At 43.6% G+C, this 18,161-nt stretch overlaps 1 protein-coding gene across 2 annotated transcripts; it reads right to left on the bottom strand.

Annotated features, from left to right (window-relative positions):
- Positions 1 to 8,924: 8,924 nt before the first annotated feature.
- Positions 8,925 to 18,038, bottom strand: ZBTB24 (zinc finger and BTB domain containing 24). Of its 2 annotated transcripts, none has more exons than XM_087774648.1 (7): positions 17,937 to 18,038; positions 15,039 to 16,038; positions 14,015 to 14,182; positions 13,769 to 13,852; positions 12,982 to 13,065; positions 10,647 to 10,728; positions 8,925 to 9,735 (listed from the first exon to the last, which is right to left on the bottom strand). In XM_087774648.1, exons 2-7 carry the CDS (start codon positions 16,009 to 16,011, stop codon positions 8,925 to 8,927), a joined length of 2,202 nt encoding a protein of 733 aa, XP_087630774.1. In that variant the 5' UTR covers positions 16,012 to 16,038; positions 17,937 to 18,038. The 2 variants fall into 2 exon arrangements, with proteins under 2 accessions (XP_087630774.1, XP_087630775.1); XM_087774649.1 differs by lacking the exon at positions 17,937 to 18,038 and adding an exon at positions 17,706 to 17,913.
- Between the last annotated feature and the right edge of the window lie 123 nt (positions 18,039 to 18,161).

Below are 18,161 nucleotides of genomic sequence, written 5' to 3'. Positions count from 1 at the left end.
CTCTCATTTCTGTTTTCCCCTGAAGGAAGGAAAACCAGATTAAAGGGAAGTGTGTGGCAGAGCAGAGGACTGAAGCCAGCTCTTTGCAGAGCTCACGATGGATGCTGTCAGTACAGGATCATTATCTTCTTGCTAACGGTGGCTAATAGCAGATGCCAAGCAAAAAGCGGCGAGAATAAGCAAAGACGACAGCAGTGCTTCCCCGTTACTCTCCCAGACTCTGTTGAGGCTCTGCTCAAGGATTTCCTGGTATCTTTGTGTTTAGTTCCCCTTGGTGGCTCTTTTTCATGTGAATATCTTTGCTTTTCAGACAAATGTAAAAATCCGGCACCCACAAAATCCCGTGGCAATGAGATTTACAGCTTAATTACACCCTATGTAAAGTGTGCATCTCCTTTTTGGCGCAGAAGCTCCTACCAGCAGCTGTATTCGCCGAGCGCTGCTGCGGCACCATTCCCGCCGGCAGCCCGGGCAGAGCGGGACGGGGCACGGCCGGAGCGGTTCCAGAGGGGTCGCGGCTCCCGCAGCAAAGCGTTGTGCCACCACAGCAGCTTTGCTCCCTTTCGGCTAACGCAGCACGCGCAAAAGCGCTTTTGTGGGACGGCCGTAGGTTCAGCACGGGCTTCTGTCAGCACGGCTGGGTCAGGTCACTTTTCATCTCCGAGCAAGCTGAATTTTAGGAGACACTGGTGCTAGAAGTGACAAAACTGAATTGTCTGTCATGTCAAAAATCTGCCTATTTTTTTGTGACGTCATGGAGCAATGCAACAATTATCACATCCCCAGGAAAAATACATCTTTAGCATGTCAGCATCCTATTGCAGATGAGACAGTTGTGATTTTCCTGTGAAAACTATGTTCTGCAGAACAAACCTGTGTTAAATACAATAAAAATTATATTAATTTATCTTCTTAATAACGATGCACACTCTTCTTTTTTTTTTTTTTGCAATTGTATATCCAAATGGCTTTATAAAGTGCTAAATTTGTACACAACAACAGCGTTGGAACCAAAAAGCCTATACCCTCTCAGCTAGATGTTTCTGAGCTACCCACGCCCGTAAAAAATTCAGACTGAGAAAGAAATCGCGGGTTGCAGAAGGGCTCCCCAATGTAGCCCTGACGTTTCCCTGGCCCGTGTGTGTGGCTCAGGGATATTTTCTTACAGCGATTCATTCGGGCAACGCTTTTGTAATTATTTTGTTGGGATTTGCAGCAATGTTGGATTTGAAGAGCTCCATCCTTGCATTAGCAAAGACTGCAAAGACGATCAGATTCTGAAGGCTGAGCTACCACAGCTGCTCCCTTGCCTGAAAGACCCGTGCACAAGATGTTATAATTTCATATTATGATTTTGTCCTGCTGAAAAAAAAAAAAAAAAAAGAAAATTGAGGGAGATGGAACAGTTCGGACAACGGGATGTATTAAAATCCTATGGTAGTCAAGGCAGTTTTAATTTGCAGACAGGTACTGGGTGGCAGCAGACAAGCCGAAGTGCGACTGTAGCTCACCGCAGCAAGCAGCGTGTGCAACCGCAGCTACGTTTTGTAGGCTGTGACCGAGCGATGCACAGGAAAGCCCTTTCCTTCCTCCTCCCGAGAGCCGGCACGACGACTGCAGCCTGCGACAACCAGAACCTAATTTTAGTAGCCAGACCATATGGCTTCTCCTGTAGCCAGAAAAGTCTATAGCAGCCTTATATAAATTCAAGAAGAGAAGCAGCTTACCCAGAGTCAAATATAAAATCAGTAACACTTCAGAAAATATTCTCTTCACTACCTATTTTTCTCTATATCCATATTTTTAGCTTGATACAGATTAATACAACTGAAGATTATTTGGCCTTTTAAAATGCTTCTTTCCTCCTTTTTGTACTACAAAACATAAGTATTAAAACCAGAGCAATCCACTGCATATTATTTTCAGAAAAACAGATTGATATGTGCATTTGCTAAGTGTGCTTAAATTTACACACAAATTCTGCTCCTGAAATTTAATTCTGCACATACATATGGCTGGCTCCTGTTCCTCCTTTTTTCTTTAAAAAAAAGAAATATTTAGCTGGGGGTTTTTTACTGATAATTTCTAAGCATGGAAATTCTTACTGTCATTGGGGGCAAGAGAGGGAATCACCTATAAACATGCTGCTAATAGTCAAGTAATAGTCAAAGTCAAGAAGAAAAGCAACAATTAGCCAAACAAGCATAATATTATTAGCTGTACAGAAAAACAACAATTAAGCAAACAAGCTTAATATTATTAGCCAACAAGTTAGTAATATCACTAGCTGTACAGGACTGTTTTCTGCAAATTTATGGTGGGCTTTCGTAACAAAAAGAGCAAGCTACGAGCCACCAATTACTTGCTGTCTCTATCGATCCTGGCTTTTATTTCTCCCCTTCTTTTCGCATCACTTTGTAATTCAGCTACATTAAAATCTATTCAACAGGTTGCCAATTAGCAAAATTATATCTATCAAAATCTTACACTGGATGATTATTATTCATTTCAGCCTCTTTCTGCTACCTGTTTATGACAACACGGTGGTGTTCTGCAAGCTTAGTTGTGTTTCTTAGATAAGCATAAATGTTTTGCTGGTGTTAAAGAGCTGGACGGGAGTTTGCTGGTACCGCGGTGCTCCGCCAGCTGCGGCAGATGTGCCGTGCTGCATTTGCTTTGGGGAGAGCAGCGATTACCATGAAAAAAAACCATGGAAAGCACGATAAGTTGTACGGCACATTTAAACAAGGATACTGAAGCCCTTGCAAAGGCCGGGCAGCTAATGTTCTTGGAAACACGAAGCCCTTTGAAACGTGTACACGCGCCCTGACACGAGACCCAAGCGTTTTGCTTCTGCGGGATTGTCGGAGGGTTTCCTTGTGCCAAACCTCTCCACCTGCTGTGTCTGCGGCCATTTCAGTTCCTTTCAGTCCAAGATAGCATCTGAAAGAGACTGAGAAAGAGAACAGAAAGGCAGACTGGATTAATTAAATAAACCCAACACCTGAGAGAGAGCCCCCACGTGAAGGTACTCTGGCAGGAGAGCTGATAGGGGTCACCCAGCGACATTTTGGTGAAGGGTGAGTGAAATGACTACAGCATTGCCCTGCTGAAAGCTGCGTAGAATAATGCCGTGCTTGTTGAAGACACAAGGGCCAAATAACTTCCCAGCAAACACCTGGTGAGGAAACGTGGCACAGCTTCTCTGCTGAAGCTGCTGAACCACAACAGCGTGCTGTGACGACTAGGGGGAGGGCCGCCACTGCTGTTTCGCTCCAGGTCCTTGGGCTGCCACAAGTCCTTTCTGACAGACACTGTGCAGCCGTTCGTTAGATTGCTCAGCAGTCGAAGCAAACAACACAGGAGACTTCAAAAAAGGTCTGCCTACTGCCAGGGAGCGAAGGACAGGTTCAGCTCCAGAAAGAAGGAAGACCTCCGTAAACTTAGTCTTCCAGGTGGAAGGCAGAAATCGTCATCACTTTGTCAAGAAATTTAAAGCAAAGCCGAAGGGATAACCTGAATTTGAAGATGGCAATATACTAATGGGGCCGTCCACAACAACCTGAAGTTCTCCAGGGAACGGCCACGGGGCATGCTGCCTTCAAGGGCAAGGAGGATCCAGCGGTTTGAAGGGAAGACCCATGAACACGTCTGAGGATCGGTCCCCTTCAGGAATGCACAGACAGTGAGCTACAATTGCGGTTGTTAGAAAAACTTGCAGGACAGAGAGCGGGGAGTTGCTAACTAAAGCAAAGCTCTGCGTCCTGCTATTCCAGAGATACATTCCATTAGGTAGGATTAAAATATTAGCCAGAAACAAGCAGTAAGCATACTACAGTGAGGCGCTGGTTCACCTAGAATACACCTGGATGTTTTTTTCCATTCAGAATTGCTTGGGCCAGAGATGAACATCTCTGGTCCATCTGTTGTAGAAACCCATTCATTGTTCACCATGCTTTATGGAGGACCTGAAAAGGAAAAGGGATGGAGCGTGTAGGACTGTCGTAGCTCACGGGACTGCAGGTCTGCAAGAAGCAGACTCTTTAATGCCTCTAACGAGAACAGATAAAAGAGGTCCTGAAACCACAGCTATGGCAAATACAGCATTGCCAGTTCCTTCTCCACTCTTAAAGAGAACCTGCAATAGCAGTAGGATTGCGAAAAAGCCTGTGCAGACGGACTTCTGACCATGAGAAGACAAGCGTACCCAGGGAGCGCCCTTGACTGCTGCCTGGGCTGCGGGGCACACCTGCTTTGCCAACTGGTCTTCTCACGGGCACTCCCAAGTGGGACTCAGCTTCTCCTGGATGTGGACACTTAGTCAGTCAGACAGTCTGCTGCAGAGATGGAAGACATGGGGAGACAGAAAATATACCGGGCTACTATGCTCACATGGTGGGGAACGAATCCCATGCTAGCTTTCGTTTAAGGTGAAGTGGGAAAAGACTAAAAAAAAAAAAAAAATCCCAGGGACATCCTAGTGTGCACGCACAGACATCCTAGATAGCACACATGGTGGGATGACTCGCACAGCTGGAGTGCTGCAATGGATGGCTAGAAACTCTTCAGAAGGGATAGGCAGGGAAGGAGAGGCAGTGGGGTAGCCCTGTACGTTAGGGAGTGTTTTGACTGTCTAAAGCTTAACGATGGTGAGGACAGGGTTGAGTGTTTATGGGTAAGAATCAGGGGGAAGGCCAACAAGGCAGACATTAGGGTGGGAGTCTGTTACAGACCACCCAACCAGGATGAAGAGGCAGATGAAATATTCTATAAACAGGTGGGAGACGTCTCACAATCGCTAGCCCTTGTTCTCATGGGTGGTGAATGGAGTCAAATCCAGTTGGCGGCCGGTCACGAGTGGTGTTCCCCAGGGCTCAGTGTTGGGGTCAGTCCTGTTCAACATCTTTATCAATGATCTGGATGAGGGGATTGAGTGCACCCTCAGTAAGTTTGTAGATGACACCAAGTTAGGTGGAAGTGTCGATCTGCTGGAGGGCAGGAAGGCCCTACAGAGGGACCTGGACAGGCTGGACCGATGGGCCGGGGCCAACTGTATGAGGTTCAACAAGGCTCAGTGCCGGGTCCTGCACTTGGGTCACAACAACCCCATGCAACGCTACAGGCTGGGAGAGGAGTGGCTGGAGAGCTGTCTGGTGGAAAAGGACCCCAGCAGTGCTTTTTCAGTCCCTCCAAGCAGGAAAGAGAACACAAATCAAATATTAAAACAAAAAACAAAAAACAAAAAAAAAAAAAAAAAAAAAACCCAACCTTGCAAAGTAACACATGCTATGATGAAGCTTCTTCTCCTGGCAGTATAATTTGCTTTCACGGCTCATATGAAATAATCTGATATTCCTCTATCAAAAATGAGATGCTGGACTGGAAGGCCCACAGGTCTAATCCACACTGCCAGCATCTCGGTTTCCACACAGAGAACAGCAAACTCTCTTGAACTTTAGAGTGCTGAGGTTAAGAAATGCTATTTACAGCTAACACATGAATATAATTGGCAAGCAGAATAAGTGCACACATAATCAAGTACACGCTTAACACAGCATGTTTGCTCTACCCCTCGGGAATTTGTTTCAACTTTCACCTGGAGAGCCAGCCAAATTCTTCAGAAAAAGCTAAAATTTCATAAACTCGCATTTGAAAAAAGAATAGTAAAATCCTTTTCAAGTTCAACTACACGGGGTAACTTAAAATTGGAGTAGGAGAAACACACAATGGTTTTAATTGCTTGCAAAAATGGATCTTTCTGTAGTCTACTTATTTTCCTGCGTTTATGTCTAAAATCCTAATCTCATTTTAACACAGTAAGCAGTGAGGTGGATTTGCTAAGATTAGTCTATGTGAGAAAATGAGAAGTTAAGGTGTTTACTGGCTAACGAGTAAAGATATTTAGAGAGCTGCTTTGAAACACAGGTTTTAAGGCATGCATTTTTTTGCTGTAGAGTTCTTAGTGGAAGCTGGACTGAACAGGAAAGGGCTTTCCTTTCAAATTCAAAGCAGTCCTAGGCTTCAGTTGCAGCCTTAAAAATGCACACACAGAAGAGGGATTTATTTTCATCTGTAATAGAAATGCATTCACTAGAAGCAAATGGTGTCAAAAAAGCAACATTTGTGGTATGAGAAACCACGCGAGCATCTCGAGTGCAAGCTACAATGGGTGCTGACAGCTTAAGCAACGCAGGGTGCAAGATGAGTCACTGCTGCGCTATTCACAGGAGCTTGTTTCTTCACTGGTAACTTGGTAGAAAAGCATAAGAAAATTCCAAACCCAAAACTTCATTCTTTTTAGTTATAGGGAAAGCATCAAGCAATCACAATGTGATAGTGGCTGAAGCATAACTGTAGCACCATACTTAATCCTGCAAGAACTTCATAATGAACAAATCAAAGTTCAAAAAAAAGAGGACAGTACTGAAGTTGTTTTACTGGTAGTCTTAGAACGTAGCTTGTAACCAGCTTTTAAGCGTTTCAGGATTCATAAGTATATGGCAGAGAAGGAACTTAGTGCAAGCTCCTGTAAACTTCTGACCAGACAGTACTATGGCTGCACATTACAATATTTTAGATAAAATCGAAGTTGTTAGGATGAAACCTCCATAATATTTATTGTAAATGCAAATTTATACAATTAATCAGTAAGATTTTTTGTAGATGTTGTAACAAGCTTCACTTATATTTTTTCATCTGTTCTTGCAGCATCAAGACTTCAAGCTTCTGAAGTACAACTGCAAAAAATGCTGGTTCTTTTTGGAGGCAGAAGTATACAAACTGTAATTCTGCATTCCAAGAGGAAAAAAGAAGAGATGAAAGGCCTAAGTAGAGTTTTGCTGTGGGACTTTTTTTTTTTTGGCATTGATTTATTCCCACTGTCTACCCTTTTCATGATCCATTTATATAAAAACTGATCTAGTACTTTGACAAAATGGAGATACTCACCCAAACTCCAGCAGCACGTGGTCAGGAGCCAGCCGAGTAGTCTAGACTTGATCAAGGAATGTCATCCAGAATTTGGGCTCCCCAGAAGACGACAGAATTGACGTACTGGACTGAGGGCAGCAGAAGGCTGCCAAGGTGATTAAAGAGCTGGAGCACATGATGGAAAAGGCTGGGAGAGCTGGGTTTGTCCAGGCCTTAAGAGGAAAAGGCTTTGGGAGGACCTTACTGCTGTCTTCAGCTACCGAACGGGAGGGTGTAGAGAAGACAGAGCCAGACACTTCTCGGAGGCGCAGCGGTAGGACAAGAGGCAGTGGACACAAACCGGAACATGGGAAATTCCAATTAAATATGAGACCTTTTTTTCCACTGTGAATATGGTCAAAGACTGGAACTGGTAGCCTGGAGAGGCTGTGGATCTCCATCTCTGGAAGCGTTCAAAACTCAACCAGACAACAGCGACGTGATCTAGGTGCACCTGGTGATGGAGCAGATGGCTCTGGAAGTCCCTTCTGCCTTAAATTCTATTATTCTACACACTGGGTTTTTAGTGACTCTCTCTGGGCAGTCATATAAGCCAAGCACACGTACAAAGATCTTTTGTTTTGCTTTTAAATTCACCTGCTAATTCCTTAATTTTTACATTTTTCATTTGTTAAAACATAAAATATCAATGTAAATCACAAGGATGGCGTTTTAAAACTGAAGTGATGATCGCTTTAAGTACCAGTGGCATTTTATCTGGATTTTAACACACTAGTACACTATGTGAGATGTTACCCGTAGCCAAACTTGAAAATGCAAAGCATGTATTCTGGCATGGCATTTTATTAAGATGTCAAATCTTTTGTGTTAGCAGTCAGTCAGTCATTGAAAACAATCTAATCTAGTCAGTGAAAATAGCTGTACAACTTCAACATGGTATGCCCCATTTATATAGCTCATTATGCTCTTAAGTGACTCTATTCATTGTTCAAGTCCCCACAAAAACAATTACCAGCTTTTACATATATTAAAAGTAACATTACATTCTGCTCTCAAAAGTACAAAAAAATAACACTTTAAATATACACTGGCTCCTAAGCTTAGACCGAGTCCTGTCAGGAAGAGAATTTTGCACTTAAACAGACAGTGCCTTCAACATCAAAAGCTCTTCAAAGTGCTTGGCAGAGCGTGTGAACGCTATCCCCACTTACTAGATGATGAAACTAAGGCACAGAGGTCAACTGCCTTGCCCACACTCACGCAGAGAGCGAGTGTTAGAACTAACAGAGCTGAATTCGGGCTTTTCAGTTGTCCAGTGTAACCGCCGCATCTCATTGCCACTATTCAAGTGCAATGGCTAAAGCATTTCTGAGGAGCAAAACTTGTACAGCATACAGTAAGCAGAAGGGACGATCCAGGGCCAGTCAAAGGCTGCAACAATTTCAACCCAAAACAAAGAAATTTGGTAGTCAATAAATCAAAATGCACTTAAGGGAATGATCACATAGAAAATTATACTTTAGCCTGCAGAGAGAAAGCTCATTAAACGTAAGACATATGGTGTCAGCTTTGCAAAAAGTACTTGTTATCTTAAGCTTGACAGTAGTTCAGGTAATGTTGACTTCCTCAGAGAAGTTGTACTTTCTGATCTTAAACACTGTTCTACCAGCAAGGTACACTTCTCTGGAGAGTCGCGCAGAAATGCAAATAAGGGGCCAAATATCTCCTTAGTAGGCATGGATGTGTACAAGGCACAAAAACCCCACATTAATCACTTGTGAGGTATAGACTAAGCGATAGAGAAATACCAATCTGGAAAAATAAAAAAAGTCTAAAATAAATAAGGTTAAGAAAACCGAAAGTCACCCATCAAAAATCACCAAGAAATGCATCTTCAGACAGATTATGCTGCAGAAAAGAAAGTGCGATATGTGTAATCACTGCCTGGATGAGAAGCGTGTTATAGCCTAGCCCTCTGATGACAAATAAGCATTTCAGAAAGCCTGTCCTTGAATAGAATGCTCATGAGATGACTCATTTACTGACAGAGACTGCTGATGGGATTCAGAAACATGTACACTTTGATTCTGTTCTTCACTGATTTGATGGGAAGGAACTGTATCTTGGCTAGAGTGAGACTGCTGACTTGATTCCTGAGTCAACTGCACGTGCTGAGCTGGATGTGAAGATCCGGCTAAGTGGATTTCTTCATTTTGTCCTTGATGAGCGTGGAGGTGTTCGAGTGCTTCCTTGGAAAGAGTGATGACATGCATTTGTTCAGGCTGGGCAGTCTCTATTTGGTTTGCAATCACATTGATACTTTGGATTTGTTCCGCTTGCTCCTGCTGAGCTGAAAGCAACAAGTTTTGCAACTGCTGCGGTGGCTGGGCAAGCAGCGTGAGGTTAGCAGCCTGCTCTGTTGTCATATTTGGGGCATTTTCTGCAGTAACAATACTAATGCCTTGATTATGACTAGGCATGAAGTTTATGTTATGTACTGCATCTGTAACCAGTAGCTGAATTTCCTGCCCTCCAGAGGTGGCAAGTTGATACTGCTGCAGCTGAAGAATGTTTCTCACTTCAGAATTAGTGTTGGTGCTTGGAGCAGCACTGGCTTCCTGAAACTGCTTTTCTTTGCTATGAATTTTCAAATGAGACTTCAGGTTGTCCAGACGAGCAAACTGCAAACTACATTCTGGGCAGGAGAAAGGCTTTTTGCCTGTGTGTAAGATACAGTGTCTTCTCTTCGCGCTGGAATCAGAGAAGGATTTTCCACATATACCACAAGAATATGGCTTTTCTCCTCTGCAAAAGAATGTATTTGATCTCATTAAAATATTCACTTTGACAGTGCTGCTTTCTGCAACTTATTATAGAATAAAAAACTTATTATTTTGTTTTGCTAAATCATAAGCAGTTAAGAATAGTGACGTTAAAAACGTTCTCTATTTGACTTCCTAGTTATTTCTATTTGACTTCACAAACTGTACTTTCATTGGTATATACCCAAGAGCTACAGAGATAACATAACTGCCCTCCTGTCACAATACCAGAGGTACAAATTCTATGCTGCTAGACCTGGACAAGAATGCACCAACTTACTTTGCACAACTGTAAGCACTGACCATTTAAAGAATGTTTATTAACAGTGTGGGCTTTAAAACAAAAAGAAGTCCAAATCCTAATTTGCTGCCGGATTCAAAGGGATGAAAAAATTTTACTGGAAACGTTCTCTTTTACGTAAGGCCCACAACAGTTCTCCAATGATTTAAAATCTTACGTGCCTTTATGCAATATATCACACTGACACGGGTAAAAGATAACTAATGCTATTAAAGAGACATGATAGACTACGGGAAAACAGGACAATGCTCCAATAATCTTGTGACACCAGAGCTACTGTTCTGCTGTCAAACAAAAATTCACAGTGAAGTTTTCACATAAATAATATCGCAGTAAGTACATTGTCATTAAACAGACGCAATACACAAACGGAGAAACTTACAATGTCTTACGATACACTAGTATTTAACAGTGCAGTACTTTCCACCACCAATTCTTTCTTAAAATAGATTAAACAAAAATGTCAATCTTTAACCATCCATTCAAAATGCAAACGAGCCCTGACCATTCTGTAATTGAACAAGCACTACATACAGGTACCACAATAGAAGGTACATTTTTAAAGAACGTAATGAACATTAGACATACTCTACCTGTGAATTCTAATGTGAGTCTGAAGAGAACTTTTAGCTGTAAATGATTTGCCACAAATTTCACAAGTGAAGGGCTTCTCACCTATCAAAAAGAAATTTGACATATATTTTATATATGTGCTATATTTTATATAGCACTTCCCATCAATATATTAAAAAACATTTTATATTTTGCCATACGCAGTATGAAGTGTGTACTGTCAAATCCTCACGCTTCTGGCACGTGACAGAAGGACAGATATCTGAAATTGAATGAGCTCGCTAGTTAAATGAGCGTATAGTATTTTAAACATACATGTCTGACATTTCTTCCCTTTGAAGATAAAGATGACCCAAGCCCTCAGAGCAACAAAAAATGTACCTATGATACAGATGCAGGTGTTCCATATGGAACAGGCAAGTTTGAAAAAGGCTGACCCTGAACTAGCAGGCATTAATGCTAGGCTCACGTGCAGCACCGTGCAGATAAGTAAGCCCGTATTTCCAAACCTGAAAAATGAATCCATTATCTTAACAAATCAGCTGGCTTCCTGTAAGGCTCCCATCCTAGGCATACGATATCCTGGGAACACCAGCTGGAGAAAAATTAAATTATGGTGGGTTGAATAAATTGTGGGTTTGGTTTTTTTCTTTGCTTGTTTGTTTTAACTGCATTTGGAATTCTTGTATCTAACTGAGCAGAAGCAGAGGAGCCAAATGAAATAACAAAAAGGTTCACAAGAAACAGATACTACCCGACAAACGCGAATCCTCATTCACACCATAACATATCCTTGTTGCACTGAGCTTCTTTAAGACACTAGCTATGAGAATCCGGATCACCACTGTGGTAGTTCACGCTATCCAAGCACACTGAACTGGGGATGGGGCAGCAGCCAGTTTCCAAGGAAGCTTCACATTTAGTATAGAACTGCAACTCTTATCAGCTTTTGTATGGCTTCGGAGGGCAGGGGCAAAGTATGAGAGAACAAGAAACGTTTGTCAGAAGGGACCTCTCGCCATCTAGTCCCAGCCTCCGACTGAAAAGAGGAGTAGCTTCCTAAGCAGACTGTATTCTTAGGACATTCTTTTGCCAAAGCAGAAGAGTTGTATCAATGTTAACATCTGTCCCCAAATTCCTTACAATTTTACTTCTTGCTTTTGAGACGGGACAGATCAACTGTTATTTCTGCATCATTAATACTGATACCTGGCCTGTCATTTCTGGAAGCAAAATACACTGCAAGCCAGCTTCTGCTCGAACTCATCTTAATTGATCTATTTTTGCAACTTACCTTGCTACGATGCTTCCTCTTCTCACCTCCCACTACATTTATAGAGCTGTATCAGCTTCAGATACAAAACTGTTGTGTGTGTCAACAAACACTATGTTCTCTTCAATAGAAAATGCAGTATTTATAAGTATTGCAAGTTAACACTATTGTGGATACATCAAAAACTCCCAAAGGCACAAGTTCTGACCTCATCCTATCCCAGGGAATTTAAAGCTGTGTTATTTTCACTGAGAAAGAAACAAATGAGAGACATAACTTGATCTTGTGCATACTTGACTGCAACTGCGAGCAACATACTTAAGAATAATTTGATTTGGGGAGGAAACGATTGCCATCGTTTATAGCTATCTTAAAAGAAAAAATATATCCAAGTCATCTTATGAAGTTACCCTTCAATGAAAACTATTTTAAGAAGCTTATGCCTTGTTATCACGAGATGGTGGATCAACATTTTTATCCCCGTTGTCCAGCCATTCAAATATCACCTTGCCCTCTAAATCTCTTAAAACACCCTCTGATGCACTTGCACTAAATCATCCCTCCCAGCCCATCTCCTGCCAACATCTGGTTTACTACAGCGTAATAAAAAAGTAAATGGAAATAATTTTTTTTCTCGTCAGCAGCATTTTTTATAAGCACCCATCCCTCACAGACAGGGGCACCCAGCTCATTTAGGACATACACTTTCTGTTACTACTTAGCTTACTTCAAGCCCTGCACATGCTGGATGTGGCTCTCCTGATAACTGAATTCCCAGTCCGGGATTCTATCACAGAAGAGCTAACTGGCATTTTCTGCAGCAGGCTTTATAAGAATGGGGGGAAAAAAAGCTCTTCCTATAATAGGCACTGCTTCTGCGCTACTGTAATACAAGATTTTTTGCGCTCCTGCATTCTTGATGTCAAATCTCTTCATTAATGATACAGGCATCATTACGTACAAGTAGAGCAGAAGTTCATCCCACAGAGACAAGTGTCATTTGCCTAACATTGTTTTGTCTGTGTTACTTCAAGAAAAAAAAAACAACCACAAAACACAACAAAACATGACGGACAAATTACCTGTATGTGTTCTTAGATGTTTCTTTAACTGAGCTGCATCCATGAATTTGCGACGACACTGGTTACATTCCGGCAGTGAATGGCCTTGTCGCAATAATAAAAAAAGTGTCAGTGCATAAGTGATCCCCTGTATCTCTTCAGTGATCTTTGTTAAAGCACTTTCCTGTAAAATAACCACTTTGATATAATATAGAGATAAAACAAAAGGTGATTCACTGCCTCCTCCCTATCTTAATTGTCACACCTCTTTTTCTCTACTTGATATTATCATGGGAAAAGAGGGACTGACACCTGCTCCCCCCCAAACATGCTTTCTCTTGAAGCTTTGTAAGTTTTGACTTTTCCACCACTTCCTGTCCGTGTAGCTTAATTTCCATCCTGCTCCAGAAGTGAGGAGGACACTTAAAGCTTGTTTGCCATTGCTAGTCCAAAGTAGCGGGAAACTACAAGGCAATTTGCACAACAGGCAGCGGAAACAATTGTTTATACAATTCCTAGCTTCTATGTAACACAGATAGCAGGGCTAAAATAATCAAGTTGTATGTCAAATACAGCATAATTAATTTTTAATCATCGCAAGAGTCCTTCTCAATTAACTATTCCGCTAAACATTCAATTTATTATACACCATTTTGTCTTTTTCACCCTATTCATTGTTATATAAAGATATATCAGGGTAGCAGAGACTAAATACATCACTGAAGAAGAATTTTCAGGCTTAGTCAATCTTTATAAGGACAAATCAGCATGGACTGTAAGCCAGCTCTTCCACCCAAACTTGTTATACCTGTGTGTACTCGGTAGTGGCTCTTGAGCTGTCTCTTTTGGCTGAAGTATTTCCCACACTGATCGCATGTAAAAGCCTTCTGCCCTGTAAAGAAAATCACTTGTTAAAATGTAAGCCACATCCAAAGCAAGCGAACGGAAATAAATAAATAAATAAACCAGCACACACGAGAGAGAGCAGAAATGCCTTTTTTCAGAAAGGCAAACTCTTGGGGAAGAGAGGTTACATTTGCCTTGAAATATTTACCTGTATGTAGGCTCATATGCTCCAGAAGAGAATGCTTTGTTGTCAGAGCCTTACTGCAGACGGTGCACGTGTATGGCCGTTCTCCAGTGTGCATCCGCTCGTGGACTTGAAGAGAATGCTTCTGGGAAAAGCCTTTGCCACACTCACTGCACTTAAAAGGGCGCTCCCCTAAAAACAAAAGATGACATTTTTAAGTACAGATGCATTATTTCTCGCGAGATACTCTAAGCTGATATTGAGATGCACTGCAATGTAGTAGCTTCTAAAAAATGACTTTTAAGTAGTGATACGGCAAATTAAGAGACAAGCTTCACATAGCAATAAAATGATTCTTTAAGTAGAATCATAGAATCATTTAGGTTGGAAAAGACCCTTAAGATCATCGAGTCCAACCATTAACCTAGCACTGCCAACTCCACCACTAAACCATGTCCCTAAGCACCACGTCTACCCGTCTTTTAAAAATACCTCTAGGGATGGAGACTCAAACACTTCCCTGGGCAGCCTGTTCCAGTGCCTGACCACCCTTTCGGTAAAGAAGTTTTTCCTAATATCCAACCTAAACCTCCCCTGGCGCAGCTTGAGGCCGTTTCCTCTCGTCCTGTCACTCGTTACTAGGGAGAAGAGACCGACTCCCACCTCGCTACAGCCTCCTTTAGGTAGTTGTAGAGAGCAATAAGGTCTCCCCTCAGCCTTCTCTTTTCTCCAGGCTAAACAACCCCAGTTCCCTCAGCTGCTCCTTGTAAGACTTGTGCTCTAGACCCTAGTATTGCTATATAATTCAACATTTGAACAGAGAAATGATTAACTAAACTGCTATCTTGGTAAGACATAAAGGCTACGAGATCTGCTGACAAGAATAAAACAGTGAACACGGTTTCAGAGGCATACCATAGCAATTTGGATCAGCAAGCTGTTTTGGAGAGTTCTTGCTGTAGACAACAGCCCACACCTCAACAACTAGCTCGCATTTAGCAACGAGTCAGTAAAACCCTAACCCAAACGCAGCAGTCTCAATGCCTACCTGTATGACTCCGCTGATGAATAGCTAAGAAGTGATTATATTTAAATACTTTGCCACAGTCTTTACAGCGAGCTTCAGAACCTACACGTTTTCTTTTTCCATCAGTTCTCTTTGCCAGTCCCTTTTCATCCTCATCACCGAGAAGCTTATAATCTTTTAGTTTAATGGATCTCCTTATTCTACGTTTGCTATAACGGCTCTGAGTACTCTGTATTCCTTCAGATTTGGGATCATAATTCTCATCTTTCTCAGCTGACAGATCGACAGCAGCTTCTGAGCCACAAGCAGGTTCAGTTTCTTCTGCATCTTTTCTTGCTGAAGCCTGTTCGCTGACAACTGTTTCTTCTTCTGCGGTGTCCTTTTTCATAAAATTTTGCTTATTTTGCATGGAGTTGTTCTCTCTCAGCTGCACATCTTCGGCAGAATTTGCGGCTGGTTTTTCTTCTTGGACATTCTTGACTTTCCTCGGTCGCCCTCGTTTTCGCTTTGGTGGATCTTCGTTTTTCTTGTCACTAGCAGTAACGGCTACAGAGGCTCCACTGTTAGCCGGAGCTGGCAACGCATTGCTTGGGCTACGGCTGGCCTGATAGTCTGTGCAGGCCCACACCAAGTCATTCACTTTCAGCAGCTGTGCAGTAGCCAGAATTTGTTCCGTGCTTTTTTCACTGGCGCGGAGGCAACCGGTGTAGATAAATTCTAGCAGTGCTCCAAAGGTGTCTGCAACCATTCCCTCCAACATGTAAATTGACTGCCCTATTTCACCCTCATCTACAAACATCATTGAGAAGTATTCACTGCTGGCAGCAAGCAAGGCTTTATGGGCTCTGAATTGCACATTCTCCACTATTAGGGTAATGTCACAAAGAAAATCCTTTTTCCTTTGTTCTTCAAAATTAGCTAGAATGGTATCTTTGTGAGCTTTGGAGTGGATGACAACCAGTTTCTCAGACGCCTCAGGAGCTGTTTCTGCCATTTTTATTATGCATATGAACGCAGGAGCCTACAAGAACAGAATAGCTTTAATTAAGAAATATTGTAGAAGTCTGCATTATAACACACCAAATATAATTTGGTTTACCAGTCAACAGTTTAATAATTTCTAAAGCAATTCTGAAGCTTCTGGAGTTTAAAAAAATCAACACTAATGCTGACACACACTTTCTTCAAAAAGAGTTCTTAAATCCTAAGAAATGGCTACAGATAGTTTCTTCTTAGATCAGAACTACTGCCTATATTTCATTTGTCTCTCTCTGATGTGCTGTGAACTGTATAGCATATTAAAAAATGGCTACCCCTTCTGAAAACTCCTTTCACAACCAAAACAATTGAACAAAAAGAACTCTTTGTTCACAGCTCCTAAGTGGAAACAAATAATAGAAAAAAAAAAAAAAGGTCAACTGCAGCTTCATCCCTGCAGATGCCACATTTCAGATTATTCCCGGACAAGGCTACGAAATCCTGTAATCAATAATAAAACTTCACTGGCATCAGTGTGGCAGGACTCCATGCTTTCTTTTATCCATTTCTATCCTTCTGAAAACTTCTTTTTCAGAACACTTACCTGCTAAGCTTCAGCCTATGGAAATGGGCAATAAAAATAGAAAAACAACAGCTTTTTGTAAGAGCTCTGGCTAAAATAGGGTTGACTATGCTAACTATTAACCACCAATCTGGCTTGCTAAGCTTCTTCAATTGCAAATACGCAAAAATTAAAAACAAGCAAAAAAAATATAATCCAGCAATGGCAGAAGAGTCCATCAAATAATACTGTGGAAGAGATGTGCCAAAAATGTCCACTTCAAGAGGATCAGCTGAGCCAAACATGAAAGAGATTAGCTACCTGCCATCTTAAAATATAAAGCTGTTATTTTAAATACAAACACGTATTTAAACATAGCCATCAGTGAGCACAACAGTTCTGATTACTGAAGGGATGCTGTAAGAAACAATGTTGACTACATACAGACGATACCTAAATGCTACTGAGATGGCCAAGCGATTCTCTAGCCCCATTCAGCTACCAAACAGTTCACGGCTGAGCCTAATTGTGTATGTGGGAAACTTCATTTCTGAAGGACGGGACCCTGATGCTGCTGGAGCACCCTGAAGCACGGCTGTAGGTCTGACCCAACCCCGCCTTACGGGGGATCACAGGAGCTCCTGAAGAGCTGCTGCCAACTCTGCCTGCAGAGTCAGTCTCTGACATCCACATGCGCCTCAGATAGGGCAGCAGGTGTTTTGTGGGTTCTGATCACATGAAGCACCTTGCTATTCGATCACGAGGTGACATCGTTACTATTTTGACTGCAAAATCCAAACCGGCCTGCTCACGTAAGAGAAAAGCGACGTCGATACTACTAGAGTACGGCTGTGTACCGGGGGAAGGCAGCTCCAGCCCCTGCGCTGACGGGCTGCGGAGGGGCTCAGGAGCAACACGCGCGCTCTGGGGCTGACCCCGGGCAAGAGAGCACGGCCCCGGGCTGCCCCTCCACACGAGCAGCGACGGCAGGCCCCGCTCGGCCCGCTGCGGCCGCGGGCGGACGGCAGGAGGCGGCCGCGGAGCACGCCACACGGCGGGGCGGGGGCAGAAGCCAGAAAAGCCGCGGCGGGGAGCGGAGCGGGGACCGGCGGGGCGCCCGCCCCCAGCGCCCCACGGAAGCCCCGCACCTCCCTCACGCAGGTTCCGGCCGCCCCCCGGGCCAGGCCGCTCGCCCCCTCAGCGGCACCGGGGGAGGGAAGCGGCGGCCACGGCCCAACTCCGCGGGGCCGGGCCGGGGCGAGACGCTGGCCCGCCTGAGCCGCCGGCCCGGGTCCCCCCGGCCCGCTGCCGCCCTCCCCCGGGCCCCGGCGGAGGCTGGGGGCGGCGGCGGGTGTCTCCCGACGGCGCCCGGCACTCACCGCTCCGCCGCCGCACTTCCGGCCCGGGCGGCAGCGGCGCGCCTTGCGTCCTGACGTGTGCGCGGCGCACGACGTCGTCGCCGGGCTCCGGGCGGGGCGAGCGGCGCCAGCCCCGCCCTCCCGCCCGCCTTCCGCGCGTGCCCCGTGGGCGCGCGCCACCCCCCGCGCGGGCCGCCGTAATAATCGCTAAGCGAGGCGTGACTTAAGGCACGAGAGTTTAATGTT

Source organism: Nipponia nippon, unplaced genomic scaffold (genome assembly GCF_047370975.1).
Source record: "Nipponia nippon isolate SJK-2023a ecotype South Korea unplaced genomic scaffold, ASM4737097v1 scaffold_4, whole genome shotgun sequence".
NCBI lineage: Eukaryota > Metazoa > Chordata > Aves > Pelecaniformes > Threskiornithidae > Nipponia > Nipponia nippon.
Note: the sequence above shows the minus strand (reverse complement) of the source record. Positions and strands in the feature narration are given on the sequence as shown.

Bases quoted from the DNA above. Each gene is read 5' to 3' on its own strand.
- ZBTB24 (XM_087774648.1), bottom strand. From the start codon at position 16,011: ATGGCAGAAACAGCTCCTGAGGCGTCTGAGAAACTGGTTGTCATCCAC. The intron at 10,729-12,981 runs GTAATTTGTCCG...TCTTTTTGATAG, and splicing joins ACATCTAAGAACACATACAG to GTGAGAAGCCCTTCACTTGT. The intron at 9,736-10,646 runs GTAGAGTATGTC...ATTCTTTTGCAG, and splicing joins ACTCACATTAGAATTCACAG to AGGAGAAAAGCCATATTCTT.